This window comes from Balaenoptera acutorostrata, chromosome 20 (genome assembly GCF_949987535.1).
Source record: "Balaenoptera acutorostrata chromosome 20, mBalAcu1.1, whole genome shotgun sequence".
In the NCBI taxonomy this organism is placed as follows: Eukaryota; Metazoa; Chordata; class Mammalia; order Artiodactyla; family Balaenopteridae; genus Balaenoptera; species Balaenoptera acutorostrata.
Genome location: NC_080083.1, coordinates 26,350,524 through 26,366,455, shown reverse-complemented (window position 1 = coordinate 26,366,455; position 15,932 = coordinate 26,350,524). Strand labels below are relative to the sequence as shown.

The 15,932-nt window shown below is 50.7% G+C and overlaps 2 protein-coding genes across 2 annotated transcripts in view; both read right to left on the bottom strand.

Annotated features, from left to right (window-relative positions):
• Positions 1–5,531: 5,531 nt before the first annotated feature.
• On the bottom strand, positions 5,532–12,228 carry SUPT4H1 (SPT4 homolog, DSIF elongation factor subunit). The gene is made up of 5 exons (XM_007176121.2): positions 12,081–12,228; positions 11,354–11,460; positions 7,478–7,533; positions 7,137–7,190; positions 5,532–6,693 (listed from the first exon to the last, which is right to left on the bottom strand). The coding sequence occupies exons 1-5, from the start codon at positions 12,147–12,149 to the stop codon at positions 6,626–6,628; spliced, it is 354 nt and encodes a 117-aa protein (XP_007176183.1). The 5' UTR covers positions 12,150–12,228; the 3' UTR covers positions 5,532–6,625.
• A 1,399-nt stretch (positions 12,229–13,627) lies between these two features.
• The window catches only part of RNF43 (ring finger protein 43), a 62,233-nt gene continuing 59,928 nt past the window's right edge, over positions 13,628–15,932 (bottom strand). Inside the window, exon 9 of the mRNA XM_057535130.1 lies at positions 13,628–15,192. Coding sequence (XP_057391113.1) covers positions 15,149–15,192 — 44 coding nt within the window. The 3' untranslated portion in view covers positions 13,628–15,148. The remainder of the gene's footprint in view (positions 15,193–15,932) is intronic.

Below are 15,932 nucleotides of genomic sequence, written 5' to 3'. Positions count from 1 at the left end.
AACAGACAGTGGAGACGCAGCCTTGTCTGCTCACAAGCCCAGTTGGAGAAGGGGGTTGGAAAAAGCAGTGGGAGGAGCTCAGGGCAGACTTCCCAGGCCCCAGGCCTGTGGGTGGGGGCAGCAGAGGTGTCTAAATGGGTAACCAAGTGGTCTGCAGAACCCAGCAGTGATGGGCCGCCCCAGCTCCTTCCCTCGGAGCCCATTAAGGCAGTCAGGTGGGGGAGGTGGCCAGGAAGGCTGGAGGCCACGAAGGCTGGGGCCACGAAGGCTGGGGGCCACTTGTGCAGCAGCGGCCGCGGCAGCTCCCAGCACTGGAGCCGTTAAAAAGTGACTCAACCAGAAAGTGCGTTTGAAGCGATGCCCGCCAGGGCCCCACAGCCAAACCTCAAAAAGACGAAGTGAGAGAGACAAGCCTGCCTGGGCTGGGCTGGGGGTGGAGGCGGCCTGGAGCGGCCTGGCCAAATAAGGGCAAATGCTCCCGGGCCGGCCAATGGGGCGCGGGCAGCTGCGTCCTGGGCCTGCGGCTGGGGGGTTGGTGCTGGTGAGAGTCCGGGGGCAAAACAGGAGAGGGGACGGGGCCAGAGGCCCAGGTCCTCCAGGAAGGGTCCAAGGGTGAGTGAGCACGAGGAGTTGCTGAGGCCTTCATCCCCAAAGTCCTTAGCGCTGCAGATGGCAGACCCGACCCCCAAGAGCCCCACCTGCAGGCGGGGGTCAAGGGGGCAAAAGGAAGAACTAGCCCTCACCCCTGCCCCAGTTATGGGCCCTGGATCCCCAGCTGCCACAGCGGAACCGAAGGGACGCCATAAGGGATGGCTGGGCCGAAACACCAGTCCAGACTTGCCTGGCCGCTGACCTTGGGCAAATGATGTAACTGAAACTCAGTTTTCTCATCTGTGAAAGGGAAATAATGCCCCACAGGATGGCACTGAGGATCAAATGCAATAATGGAGGTGGCCAGTTTTTGAACCTGGTAATTGTCATACTGATATAACAAATTATTATCGTGGAAGCACTAGCCCTAGGGCTGCTTCTCGCTCTACTCTTGCCTCCCAGTGGCTGTGAAAGATCCCTTTGCAGGGACACCACGTGGTTCCCAGTTCTGGCCTCTGGTAGCGGGAGGAGCGCTGCGGAGGCCAGAGGGGTCCTTCCAGTCTAAGCTTAGTCCCTCCTGCTGCAGAAGCAACAGACACGCTTTCCTCAGACTCAGTCATGGAAATGTGATGCAAAGCGCCCACCTCGACCTCCCCCATCTTCTCATCTTCCCGCCTGGCTCCACGGAACTCCAGACCCCGCCCCATCTCCCTGCTCCCCGGAGGTGCAGGGCTGAGGAAGTGAGTCTACTCGGCTGCCCAGAGAAAGTGCCAGTGCCCCGACGACGGCAGCTGCCTGCATGGGGCGGGGGTGGGGGGGGGCAGCTGCTGGCTTCTCCCAGGGCCTGTGATCACTCCCTTGCCTCAGGCCTCCCCAGCGCCTGCTGGGCCCACAAGCCCCAGAGGAAGGCTGGGCCTTGGCTGCCACCCTCTTCCTCTCTGTGCAGTTCTTCTCTCTCCCAAGCATGGATTTGCATTTTCCCCTCTACCCTCCGCCACTCAAGCCCCCAGGGACCAGGTGACAGTTAAACCCCCTCTTCCGGCTAGTGGCCCAGAGCACTCACTTCCTTCCAGGTATTTTCCGGGCTTGGGGGAGGGGTTGAAAGGGTGGCAGTCGCTGGGTTTGGGGAAGAAGGAATGAGGGCTCCATTTTGGATGGAAGCTGGGGTCTCCCCACCCTGGCATCTGAAGCTGTTCCTTATCTTCCCCCAAGTTCTCTCTGGAGCACGAGACTCAGTATGGAGGAAGGAGAGAGCACAGGCAGGAAGCAGCACAGGGTCTTGAAACGGGGCCTTCCGGCTCCCTGACTTCTAAGAGGCAGAAGCCTCCTTCTGCTGTGGGACGGACCCCTGGGCCTCAAGTCCTCTGTCCGTGACCCCGTAATGCCTGCCCTCCACTTCGTGGGGAGTGTTGAGACTACGAATGCCAAGGTCTAGAGGGGAGACGTTTTCTCTCATATTCTCAGAGGATCTGGCATGTAGGAGCCAGCAGCCCAGGGCAGAGTTTTCTCTGCACTCAGTTCCCGCTTCCTGGGGTCTAAAAGCAAAGAGAAACACAAGCATCTGTAGGCAAAAGGCGCTAAGCCAGGCAGTGGAGGACATACAAAGTAGCAGTGACCCCCTCTTGAGGGCAGGCTGACCCCTGACTCTGGGGCTCAGTTTTCTCACCCATCAAGTGAGGGGCTGGCCTAAGTCATGACTCTCCCAGCCCTTGCATTCTCTGCAGGGTCTTTCCTCTGCCCCGACACTCCAGACCTCCCCCTCCCAATGGTGAAGGCCTCTGAGCCCCAAGGCCCAGGCAGATAGCCATGTGCTTTCTTCCTCAGTCCAAGACTTACTGGCTCACCCAACAGCAGTTTTTACCAGCATGGCTAATCTCCTGGTTCAGACAAGACCGGAAGGGGGACAGCCACACATGAGCAGCAGAAGTGACAGCTGACAGGCTGACATGAATCTAAGAGGTAGAGAAATAATTAGTCCCAGAACCATTTCACCACATGATACAAAAATGGAGGTTTTATAACAATGACTTTAAGCCAAGTAGAGGTTAAATCACATTCACAATCTCATAGCCAAATAGAAAGGAAGTATATATTAAAAAAATAAATAAAACTTAGGTCATAAAAATGAAAGAACAGAAAGAGAGATTAAGATAAAAAGCCATGGTGCTTGAAGAAAAATGTTTCAGTTTTGATATATTTGCCAATGATAGATACATTTGAACATCTATTGCCCAAGAAGGCTAGAGTGATGACCTTCTTACCTAGAACTTATCTAGAGGGGGACAACTTTGAATGACAATCTCTTAGACTTAGTAGTTTACAGCTCTCAAACTGCTTTTACCTAAATGACTGTATTTGATTCTCAAAACTATCCTAAGACAAGAACTGCCAACTGCATTTTTAAGCGAACTTTTTATTTCAGGTATAACGGACAAACAGAAAAGGGAACAAATCGTGAGTGTATAACTCAGTAAATCTCCAGAAAGTGAATCGACCTATGTAACTAGCATCCAGATCAAAAGCAGACCATAACCAGGGGCCCCTCATGCCCTTCTCCACCCCACCTTTCACAAGTAACCACTATCCTGTCAACTAACACCAGAGTTTTGTCAACTGCATTTTTTTTTAAGAGGAAACTTCTTTTAGAGAAGTAAAGTGACTTAGAAAAGTCAGGGCTAGTGGGTGGTGGAAGCAGCAGGGCTGAGAGGCAGGGACACTGCCCCTAGTTCCGGCGGAGTGTGAAGGGGCCATAACGGCTGCAGGTGGAGGAAGGTGGCGAGTAGAAAAAAAGCAGGAGAGGTTGGAGAGACCTGGCACAGGCCAGCAGGTACCCAAGAGCTGATGGAATGGAACAGAAGATGCAGCCAGGCAGGAATTGGAGGACTGGACCAGTTTCCCGATGCTCTGCACAGGGATCCTTGAGTAAATCCTGAGTTTCTCCTCTCTGGCCATTTCCCCACTCTGCCTCCCCCTCTCCGGCTAGTTTTAGACTTGAGACCTAGCGATTGTAGGTGGTGGGAGTAGGGGGGTTGGGGCGGCTCAGTGCGCAGGCACATGCAGCTTGCTGGTTCTGTGGAAAAATCATGAAGGGAGCAAAGCTGCTGCGTTTGGGGAGAACTATGTCAGAACGCAGCCCTAAACCGGGGGTGGGCAAGGCATGTCTTGAGCTAAGCCTCCACTACTTGATCATGGCCAAGTCGCTTTAACTCTTTGAGCCTCAGCCTCTGCATCATTACCTAAGGATGTTAACTTTGGCACAGGGGCTTTTGGGGATCAAATAAGATAATGGATGTGAAAGCCCCCTTGTCGACTTGTAAAATGCTATTTAAATGAAAGGCTTTACGGATACCAAGCATGAACCAGACTTCCAGACAAAGTGAGATGTTATTAGTCTGTTCTTAAACATTTTCTACCTGTCTCTTTTACACACACACACACCCCAGGTGTCAGGAAGGGGACTTGAGAATTAACAGCAGGTTATAGACAGGCTGGCACTATGAAGGCAATGGCCATGCCGGAGGAGTGAGGTCTCAGTCCCTAAACCGGAAGAGCCCAGCCTGAGTTTAGGCCCTCACCAGCCCGTCCCATTACTCTTGGGAGAACCGCTCCCTCCAAGACCAGAATGTTCTGACCCTTGTTCTGTCAGCTTCCAACCCCTGCTTTGGGCGGGAGGCTGCACGCACTGCCGCTTAGCCCCTCCGTTTTGGGGAGACCCTAACCCCACGGCGTGTGGTGGGCAGCGGGTGAAGAATGAGGAACAGGCAGGCAGGGGGAAGGCAGCCGGGCCACTACTGTTTGTGACTTGAGTCTGCCCTTGTTGAACGGGGGAGAGCCTCGCCTTGCTCAAGGAGAGAAGCCAGACTACTACGCAGGAGACTGAGAGCTTCGGGCAGATGTGGGACCTCAGCAGTCACAATGGGGCTGAGACTTCGACGGGTTCCCAGGCGGGGCGCAGCCCTCATGCACGGGGACGCCGGCGCCCGAAACCTCCCCTCGCCCACAGCGCCGCTCACTCGCGGGGAGAGAGGCAACGGTCCGTGCTTCAGCTTCTCAGGGTTCCCTGCAGGGGACAGGACTCCAGCGCCTCGGCGCCCGTCTGGACTGCGGAGCGCCCGGCAGAGGCGACGGGGCGCACGGAGCCTGAGACCCGGGCACTGCGGCCGGCCGCCCTCCCCCACAGCCGCCAGAGCCTGTCTTCCGCTTCCGGCGAGGCTGACAGTTGGGGCGCCGCCGGGTGTGGGGCTGAGGCGGCCTGAGTGTGGTTATCTGCGCACAGCCCCTCTTGTCCCCGCCCCCCGCAACTGTTTCCATTGTCGCCGAGCAGCCACGTCCGGGTCAGACGCGCGGGACGGCGGCTGGGGATTTCCAAGGGGCTTTCTGAGGAAGCCAGTGAAAGTTGGGTGTCGGCTGCGGGGCCCCGGCACTCTTGCTAACACCCACGTCTTCCCTCCGGGACGTAAACTCTGGCCCGGTGGGGTTGTTTCCCAAGGCTTCTTTCGGATTGAAACTGAACGACACAAACCGCCACCCCTGGAGCTCAGCGTGCCGGGCTGGGAAAGTCCTGGAAAAGCTCAGTTGGGACTGGGGTTAACAGACCCTCCCTGGGCTTGAAGGCGGCAGAGAGAACGGTTCTGGTTTGACAGGACCCGTGAGTGGTGACACGAGCGCCTGCGCCAGTCCCAGCTTCCTCCCCTGGGCCTGGGAAGGTCACCGGAGGGGCAGCGTCTCTGCCTCCTTCCCACACCGTCCAGGTCACAGGTAACAGGAGACACTGACTCGCTAGCAACACAAGGCGGCTAAGACGCCAAAAGCCCCAGCGCAGGCGCCCCTGGAGTCAGAGCTCCGCCTGCGCGCCGTTCCGGGCACTTCCCCCACTGTTTTGGCGGATTGTATGTATACATGCTGCATATACTGAAGAATGACTGATAAAGGAGAGCAAATGAGTTTTACCTTTTATAAAACTTAAGTTACAGAATTTTCACATTTCTTTATTTTTATAATCACAAAAATCCTGAGGTAAACAGGATGTAATCACTTTCATTTTGCAGATGGGGAACAAGAAACTTAGGGAAATAAAAATGGGGACACTTAACAGGATTTTCTGTGGAAATTTAAGTAAATGAGAATTTATGGTAAATATTTAATTCCAAAACAAATAACTCACCTTGGCCAATACCGTGACATCACTCAAGGCCCTCTTACTAGGCCAGAGAGAAAAGGAGAGGCACGAACTAGCCAGACCAAGACCCAGCAGCAACCTGAGGGTCTCCAGTTAGGGGAACGCAGGCAAGTAGGGGAGGGGCAGGTCATGGGCGTCACTGGTGGGCCTAAGGTATAGGAAGAACAGAAAAAAGAAAACAAAGAAGGAAAAAAAGGTTTTAAACATGGTCAAGGGCAAGTAATACGAAGAAGCCTCAGGATTTCTTCAAGGGACACCTGCTGCGCCAGGTCTAGAGGGCAGCAGGCTGCAACCACCAGACACCAGGACTACCAGGCTGACAGGGTTGCCTAGACGCAGGACAGCAGACCGCTGAGACCCAGGGAAGCTCACTAGAAAGGCTACAATCCTGGAGGCTCAGAGACAGATAAAGAGGAGCAGAAGGGCCTCCGCTGCTCTGGGAAGATGCTTACTGGGCAACGAGTTCTTACTGTGCCCAGTTAAGACAAAGGAAGAGGGAGGCAAGGCATCTGTTACGGGCTTCAGAGCATTCCTAGGGGTTCATGTTTGCTGGCATCTGACCCAGAGTCCTGCCCATGCGCAAGGGCGCAGCCCCGGGCTGTGGGTAGCAAGGCCAGCATCCTACTCCCCATGAATTCAGTCTCTGCTAATCCACCAACCCAAACCACTCCCACCCCACAGCAGTCCAGAGAAGGTAAAATGGCCCAGGGACACACTGTGCTGCTCTCTCAACAGTCTGCTGAATCTCAGAATCGGAGGGCGGCACATATTTGAAGTTCTGCCCATTTAGTTTCACAACAAAAAATAAGCAGAGGCAGAGACGAGGAGCAAAGACGCTGGCGGCCGTGCATCTTGCTAGGTCTTTATGGCTGTGTCTCTGGATTTGTAGGCCACTCCTCGACTCTTCAGCTCCCGCACAATTCCTGCAGCAGGAAAAGAAACAGCTCTGTGAGGGAAGAAGACTCCAGAAGATAAGAAAGGTCCCTCGGGTACCACTTGGTGAGGGGAAGGGGTGGCGTGCTCTAAGCAAACTGGAGTTCCTGGACTGCTCATCAACCGAACTGTGTGGTTGACTTGTCACCCTTGAAGATCCAGGCAAGTGCTTGGCAATGACTTGGTTAAGAATGAGAAGAAAAAGAGAGACACATTGTAGTCGTCAAAAGCAAGGGTTCTAGAGCCAGGATGCCTGGGTCCCCAAATTCTGGCTCGTTACTTACTAGCTGGGTGACCTTGGACAAGTTATTTAGCCTCTCTGAGATTTGCTTTCCCTCATAGAGTTGTGAGGACTGGCATTAATTCACATAAGAAACTTTCATAGAGCTTGGCACAGTAAATGAACACTGGCCGTTACTGTGATTATTATTACCTTGGGGCAGGCGACCAGTGACTGACACTGCATACACACCTGGCTTAAAGTTACCTGAAAGAGAAGAAAAGAGACTGCAGTTTAAGAGTGAGTTACAACTAAAGACCAAACGGAAGCTTAAGCTAAAAATGAAAGAAATGCCGCCAACTCCCAGAGGAGAGCAATCACTTCTTTTGGCTGTAAGTGTTAAATGACAGGACACAGGACACTTTCCTTGGCTTTCCTCCAACCCCATCGTTCTCACTCTGGGGCCACCTACCCACTGACTGAAGACTCCCCCACTCGCACCCTGGCCCTGACAACACAACCAGGCCAAGAGAAAGAGAAAGGGAGACACTTACTGACTCGCTGCCACTTGGAGACCCAGCTGTCCTCTGGACTCATCATCGCAATGATTCTAGAAAGGGGAAAGAAACAGAGAGTCAGCCTGAGTTGCCTCTACTAGAGAACAGAGAGACCAAGGGAACTGCCCCCCCCCCGCCCCCGCTTTACTCTGTTCCCAGCCAGCACAACAGTTCTGGGAGAGGAAATCTAGGAAAAAGCCAAGTATTGAGTTTCTACCAGAAAGCTGGGGAAACTAAGTTCTAGTGCTGGGAAGGGACTGACTCAGAGCTAGTACTGACAAAGGTCCTTTGCACTTATGTCCCTGGCCCACCACTCACAGGTCAGCCATCATCCCCCAAAGACTATCTCGCCATGCTCAAAAGCATCCTTCACCTACCGATTCCCTGGGAAATGGGACAGCTTTTGAGGTAGATGGCATTACTGATTACAACCAACACAACCACTGAGCGCTGGAGCCTAGTGCAAAGGGGAGGGTGAGTCAAAACAATGGGTCCTCTTACTAGAAACAAGTTAGACTTAAGCAAGCTCTGCCTTTAATGAGCTGTACAGCCTGACACACGTATGGAGACCTCCCTCAGAATTTCATCAATAAGGTGAAACTAGAAGGTTGAGCTAATACATGAAAAACCCTAGCACAGAGTAGGTGCTAAGTAAACATTAGCTCTCCTTTATTATCCTAATCATTCTTCTCAGGGTAGCTCTAATCCCAGAGCACAGGCAACAGAGGCTACGCAAGGGCCAGAGCCTGCTACTGAGCATGACAGGTAAGCTTCAGGTGCTTTCAGAAGCTACAGAGGTCACTATACCCCAATTAAAAAAAAAAAAAAAAAGAAGCTACAGAGGTCACTTTTGTCATTCCCCCATTCGATCAAATACTTACTGATTGCCTCCTGTGACAGATCTGTACTAGGCACTGGTGTTTGTTGACTGCCTCCTCAGTATCCATTCCCCCTTCTCTTGGTAGCAATCCTGGATTCTTATTTGGGAAGCCTCCCTCCCCATCCAAATCCTACATTCTCAGCCATATGCTTTGAGTGGAACTGACCCCACCTCCAGGGGTGGCAGGTAGGGTAATACTTGCCCTGGCCCGGCAGACCAACCTGGGGTAGGCACGTATGCAGGCTGTTCTCCTGACCAAAAGTATATTCTCCTCTGTCCTTCAATCTATCCTTCCGGCCTTACAGTGTCTTGTCATCCAACCTTATGATTTAACCTAAACAGAATTCCCACCATTCTCCAAACATACCCGGGTTTTCCCACCCCATGCCTTTGCTCAGGTCAGTCCCTTTGTTTAGAATGCTTTTTCTACCTTTCTCTCATCTCAACCTCCTCAAAAATCCTGTACTTCTTTCCTTAATTAAGAGCCTGACTCATATGCTATCTCCTCCACTTCTGGCTGAGTTCATCAAGCCCTCCTCAGATCTCCTTTAGCCTTTGATGTACTCACTCTTCAAATCCTAATATGCACCAGAATACATAAATAACTCCTACAGCTCAACAAAAAAACCCAAAAACCTCATTCAAAAATGGGCAAAAAACTCTACTTGCTCAGTTCTCATCATCAACTCAACTCTTAAGGAACTCGAAGACAATGACAGCTTAACCTGGACACGTGCAGCTATTATGCCCAGACTCTGATAAATGGTCATAACCTTTTGTTTTTTAATTGAACATAGCATGCTTCAGAACTCTCTGACAATCCTTTAGTAAGACACTAACAATATCAGAGTTGTCACTTAATGTAAAACCCAGAACCGTGGCCCAAAGATGGAGTCCTCAGACACTTCTTGCTTAGAAGCTGTAGTTATTTCCAAGTTTTTATAACTGAATTATATTTGAAGAGACTTTTTTCCAAAGAAGATATATAAATGGCCAACAAGCACATGAAAAAATGCTCAACATCATTAATCATTAAGGAAATGCAAATCAAAACCATAATAAGATACCACTTCACACCCAACAGGGCAGCTATTATCAAAAACAAAACAAAAAAGAAAGTAACAAGTGCTGACAAGGATGTGGCGAAACTGGAACCCTTGTACTCTGCTGGTGGGAATGTAAAATGCTGCTGCTATAGAAAACAGTATCGCAGTTCCTCAAAATGTTAAACATAGAATAATCCAGCAATTCCACTTCTGGATATATACCCCAAAGACGTGAAAGCAGGAACCTGAACAGGTATTTGTAAAGCCATGTTCATGGTAGCATTATTCCTAACAGCCAAAAGGTAGAAGCAATCCACGTGTCCATCAATAGATGCACAGATAAATAAAATTTGGTATATACATAAAATGGGATATTATTAAGCTTAAAAAGGAAATTCTGACACATGCTACAATATGGATAAACCTTTAAGACATTATGCTACGTGAAATGAGCCAATCACAAAAGGACAAATATTGTAAGATTCCACTTACAGGAAGTACCTAGACTAATCAAATTCACAGGGAAAGTAAAATGGTGGTTGCCAGGGGCTGTGGGGAGGAGGAAATGACAAGATGAAAAAAGTTCCGGAGGGACTTCCCTGGCGGTCCAGTGGTTAACATTCCACCCTTCCAATGCAGGGGGCGCAAGTTTGATCCCTAGTGGGGGAACTAAGATCCCACATGCCGTGTGGCAAAAAAAAAAAAAAAGTTCTGGAGATAGATGGTGGTAACAGTTGCACAAAAATATGAATATATTTAATGCCATTGAATGAATTCTACACTTAAAAATGGCAAAAAAATTTTATGTATATTTTACCAGATTTTAAACAACAACAACAAAAAAACCCTAACATGTGAAACCTTACACAGTGTCTCTCTTACTTGTAAGTATCTCATTGTGTAACTCTTGCCGTCTCTCACAGCAGCCACAGATGGGAGTCAATTCATTTGTTAGCACTGGATGGTAACAGTGCTAACGAATGAAAGAACTGGAGTATCTGAGTGTGCACACGCATGTGTACATATGTACAAAGTAAAGGTTCCATGACAACATCTGTTTTGCTCAATCCTTTACTCTTCCTTAAAGGCAAACAAAGGAGGAATGAAGTTGGTCCACCTTGAAGGAACTTTAGCAAGCACTGGTTTGGGCCCAGTTTGCATGTAGACCCTTAATTGGCCTAGAAACCAAAAGAAACTTAACCCCCAAAGAATACTGCCCTCTAGCTCCTCCCTTGGGGAAGGAAAATTGAGACCTAGCCACTTACACTTCTCTCATTCCCCTTCCCCCCACTGGGCAATCTCACCAAGGGAAAACTTTTCTCTTAGGGCCTCTTAGAGATATCTAAAAGCATCAGCTTTGGGGCCAAAATTTACCCTTCATTTTCAAAAAGGATCTTCATACATTCAACAAATGTGTATTAAGTATCCACCACCTTCCAGGCCCTATGCCAGGTCATGGTGCATGACATAAACAGTCCCTATCAGCAATGAGCTAATAGTCTAGTGAAGACCTGTCCAGTGGAAATATAATGAAAGCCATGCAAGTCATTTTTAAAATTTTCTGTAGCCATGTTAAAGGAGTAAAGACAAAAGGTGAAATTAACTTCAATAATATATTTCATTTAACCCAACATATTCAAGTATTATTATTCTGGCATGTGATTAAAACAAAAAAATCAAGACATTTTACATTCTTTTTCCTTGTGCTGAGTCTTTGAAATCCAGTGTACATATTACAGGTAAAGCATATCTCAATTTGGACTAGCCACATTTCAGGTACTCAGTGCCACACATGGCTAGTGGCTACTGTACTGGACAGCACAGGACTAGTGTGTCTCAAAATAACTTTGAGACCAACTAGGATTAGGGTCTCAAGAGTCTGTCCACATTTACTTGGTGGGATGCGGGTAATGTAAAAGAATGAATGCAGCAATCTAAAGGGCTTACCCATCAAAGGAAGAGCTGGTGCAGTCATATACCATCTCTCGGTTACCCTTCATCTGAAGGTATGCATCACAATTGTCACAGCCATCATATTCAAACTGGTCTATAGTCTGGGAGGGGAAAAAAAGGAGAGAGGTGAGCATGAACAAGGCGAAAAGAAAAAACAGCTTTCTCCATACTTTTACCTGGTCAAGTACAAGACTCCCTATGTTGGTTCTGTCTCATCAGGTCCCCCACCCACCATTCCTACAGCCCCTTTCCTAAGTTCCACTCTCACAATCCTTCTTCTCTTGCTCCCAATTGCGTTTTACCTATTCCTTTCCCTAAATCTCCTTGGGGTCAGGTACCTTCTCCGACTACTCCCTCAGCTGCAGATCCCCACCCTCCTCCAATTCCTAATGTCCTTCCCTCAGCTGCAGATCCCCACCCTCCTCCAATTCCTAATGTCCTTCGGCTCCAACAGAAGTTCACTGAACGTCTGTAAAGGGTCAGGCCTGTGCTGAGAGCTGAAGTTGCAAAGGCATGTGAGAACGCCCATGCCCACGGCTGCAAGACTTGCCTGCGTTCCTACCGACTTAAACGATGGCCTCCTGCTGCTTCCCACGTCCCCCTGCCACCCCCTGTGTCCTGGACCTGACTTCTCTCTTCACTGTTCCCGTAGCCCTGTTCCACCCAACTTTCCCCCAGCTTGGTCCCCCATCGCCCGTACAACCAGGTCCCCCACAGACACCTTGACCAGCGAACACAGCAAACAAGCCCGCAGATGCCGCAGGTCTTTCGGCACCGTCTCCAGGGCCATCTTCTCCCACGGAAGAACAGCGAATGAAGGAGCCACAACCTTCTCTCGCAGGAAGTAAATAGCAAATTACCCAGAATGCCCGCACTTCCTGTGTCCCAGACTTCCTCTTCCGGCGCGGGAGGCCGCCGGCCCCGCCCCTCCCCCCGCCTTAGGAGATGGTTTCTCCCGCCAGGAGGCGGGGCCGGCCGGGAGTCACCTGGGCCGGCGCGCGCCCCCGCCACCTGGGCCGGCGCGAGGGCGAGGCCGGGCGGCCGTTGGGCCTGTGGGTGGGGCCCGTGGGGGAGGTGCGGCGCGGTTGGCGCCTGCGCGGGAGCGGGCCGCGACCCGGGCGGAATCCCGGCGCGCGGACCATTTGATCTAGGCCGCTGGCACCGGGCCGCCGGTCCCCTGGAGGATCCTGGATGACAGCGGAGATTCTTTTTTGTCTTCCCGTCTTAAAAGCGCAGGGCCAGCGAGTCCACTGTCTCCCTGTGGATTATCTCTGCAGAGACGAGAAGAAATCCAGGGGCCGCCCCCCTCCTTCCTAACAGGGAGGGAGCGTGAGTGGGTTTCCATTTGCGTCCACAGGAACGCTGGCCGGTGAGCGGAAGGCCAAAAAAATGCATATTTAATTATTTCTAAAAGCTCTTTATGTGTGTTTCCACGTTCCAGCTGATAATTTACGCTTTGTGCAGCTTTTAGCATTTAGATACAGTTCCTTTACTTGAGATCATCTGTAGGAGATTGTGTCGTTTTTTATTTTTTTAAATTTCACCCTATGGGATGCTAAATGCCTTTCTGTCTGGTTCAGAAGTGGGCACCAGACAACGACCACCTCTAACATACCTTTCCTGGAGAAGCAGAAAGGGAAAATGTGCTTTGTGAGGAGGAGAGCAAAGGCCTCTCCAGGCCCTGTGGAATTCTTCATACCTACAGTAGCACCAGCTCTGTTGATCCTCACAATAGCCCTGTGTGTAGGCAGAGGACAGTCATTTGTGTTTATCTGAATTGGAGCTTTGGGATATAAATAGTTCCAGGCCCTGCTGCTCTATCTTCCCAAGCAGGCCTCCTAAATTGAAACTGAGCTTCTTCAAGACCGGTCTGCTGCTGGTGCCCGTGCCATGTCGTGCTCAGATGGGCTCTGTGACTGGGGTTAGCATGTTCTCTATCACTGCATACTTTCTACCTTGGAACACATTTCACTCTGTTGTCTCACGGGAGCTCTCCAACAACTCCGTGAAGTGGGCCCATTTCATGGGTGGAAAAAGGCACCAGGGTATTTGAGTATACTCAAATATATCTGAGTATTTGCCCAGGGTCACAAAGAAAGTCATTGAAGCATTATAGAGTGTGAAGTAAACAGTACAATAATAGTACAGATAACGCACTGAACCACAATGAGAATCCAGTCATGCTTTCTCTTTCCCTGATCTCACTAAACCACGCTTTTAGGGGCTTACAAGCCAAGCCCTCCACTCTACTCTGTCCTTTCATAAATCAGAGCCTAGCCTCTGATATCAGGAATAATTTATCTTTGCCCACGTAGAACACAAAGTTGTTACCTGAGTGACAGTCATGACAGAAGAAAACGACGAGACCAGATCGAATTTATGGATAAATATATTAGCAAATAAATACATTTCTCAACATAGTGCCTGATTCAAGCGTCTTTCTGTCTGTTTAGATATAAATACCCAGGTGGGTGCCTAGGTGCTAGTTCCCCACTGACTTTGAGGGAAGAAGATTCCCAGGTGGGGTCCTGTGCCCACTTTGCTCCCACATTCACATTCCAAATGGGATAATGCCTGAGGGGCCAGCAATGGTCCAACTGCCCTGGGGTGCATGTCACCCTGAGGAGGCCCCTCAGCCCTTGCCCACTCGATACCAGCTGCCCAGGCCAGGCTTCCTGCTCCAACTCCACTCCTTCCTGTGTGTCTCTGGCCTGCATGGCTTATACTGGGAAGCCGGGCCTCTGGGCCGTCTAATCCCAAGGGCCCCATATTACCTCTCCTTTGTTCTCCCGTTCCCTATCCCTGGTCTGAGAGAAAACGCCCAGAGAAAACTTCCTTGTTCAGCTGTAATTTTGCCTTTTCTACCTTCATTCCTTCCTTCCTCTTCCTAAATAAAGTCCAGCAGAAATCCTCTTCTTTCCACCTACTTTGGGACTTTGAGATAGGCGGTCCCCAAGGAAGAGCTATTCCCTTCCCACTACCCTCACCCCGACCCCCAGAGGAACTGAGGCTGCTGGAGTGACAAGGGAGTTTGACGATCAGAGGCTTCGACCCAGTTTCTTCAAGGTGCTGTACCACCTCAGGGACAGAACTGCACACCCTGGCTTCCCCTCTGACTTAATATAGTGGATCTGACAAGTACCGACAAGGAGGGAAAAACATCCTCCCTTATGCACCAGGGGAGGCCCTGCCTGGTGAAGCTGCAAAGCCCCCCTCTTTAGGGCTCAGGGCTCACCTATGCTCCTGATCTTTTCGCAAAGAAGGAAAATGATAAGAACCAGGGTTGCCGCTGATGCAGCAGCCTTACCAAGGAGGAGCCAAAGCCGGTGTGCAGGACTCTCCCAAGGAAGGAGGTGAGAAGGGTCATGCATTCAGCTGGACCCGTTTGCTGGTATGAACATGAGGCTTGGAATGAGGGAGAGGAGACCTGCTGGGGCTGGGGAAGGAGCACCACCTTTATAACACCTGTCTACCCGTACCTAGCTTCCTGCTCTCAAAAAGTCCCAGCCTGCAGGGGCGCCAACCCGCACAGGTGGTAGCTGGTTGCCTGGCTGGACACAGGCTTGCTGCACTGCAGGTGGTTCTGCAGACAAGGTCTGGAGCTGGGAGCAGGAGACAGCACCTCCTGCCGCCCACCATCACCACCCCTCTGCCAGTGGCTCCAGGAAGTATGGCAAAGAAGAGGGGTGTTTTCTGAGGTCCTTTCTTTTCTCCGGAGCAGGACTCTGTGCCAGGTAGGGCCCTGAGTCGTCTGGCGAGCACTCTTGGTCGGAGCTTGGCCTGAACACCTCACACGGCCTGTTCGCACAGCTCCTCGAGCTCGTCTTCTGAGCCTGCATTTAGAGAGAGAGGAGGAAAGAGGTCACTGAGGGTCAGGCCAGTCTTCTGCTTGTTCCACCGGCAAGAGAGTATGGCTGGGAGGGAACTACAGAGAGGCAGGAGCAGGGAATGGGTCCAGAAGGGTGATCAGACTGCAAGCTGAGAGGGGCCCCCGTTGGGACACAGGGGAGAGAAAAACGAATCTAGAGAAAGAGATACATAGATAGCAACCAGTGTGTTACCAATACTTACTATTCATTCATTCGCCCAGTAAATATTTATTAAGCACTTGTGGATCTGGCCTGCTACCATGTGCCAAACAGAAGACCAAAAAGACTAAGCAGGGACCTGACAACCTTGTAGGAGAAAAGGTGTGCACGTAAGTGGCAATTATGCCACTGGGGGCAGGACTGGGGTCATAAGAGATGAATCACAGAAGGAGAAAGATCATGTCCAAGTGGAGCATCAAGAAGGGCTTCCTGAAAGTGGAGATAAATGAGCTGGTCCTGCAGGAATAGGGAAGAATTAGATTTATGGGAACAGGAAGGCAGCAGAACCTTCTGGGCTGCAGAAACTGCAGGAAGTGTTTACCTAGTTTGGCTAAAGCTTGGAGCAGGGGAAGGGAAGGGGAAGAGTGGAAAATAAGGTTGGGAAGGAAGATGGGGGCTAGCTGGTACTAGGGCCTTGAAGGCCAAACCAGGTTGGATTTTTCTTTACTCTGAACAAAACAGAACATTTGAAGATGTCTGGAGAG

Bases quoted from the DNA above. Each gene is read 5' to 3' on its own strand.
- SUPT4H1 (XM_007176121.2), bottom strand. From the start codon at position 12,149: ATGGCCCTGGAGACGGTGCCGAAAGACCTGCGGCATCTGCGGGCTTGT. The intron at 7,534-11,353 runs GTAAGCCCTTTA...TCCCCTTTCTAG, and splicing joins ACCAGCTCTTCCTTTGATGG to AATCATTGCGATGATGAGTC. The intron at 7,191-7,477 runs GTAAGTGTCTCC...CTTCTCTTTCAG, and splicing joins CTCCAAGTGGCAGCGAGTCA to GTAACTTTAAGCCAGGTGTG.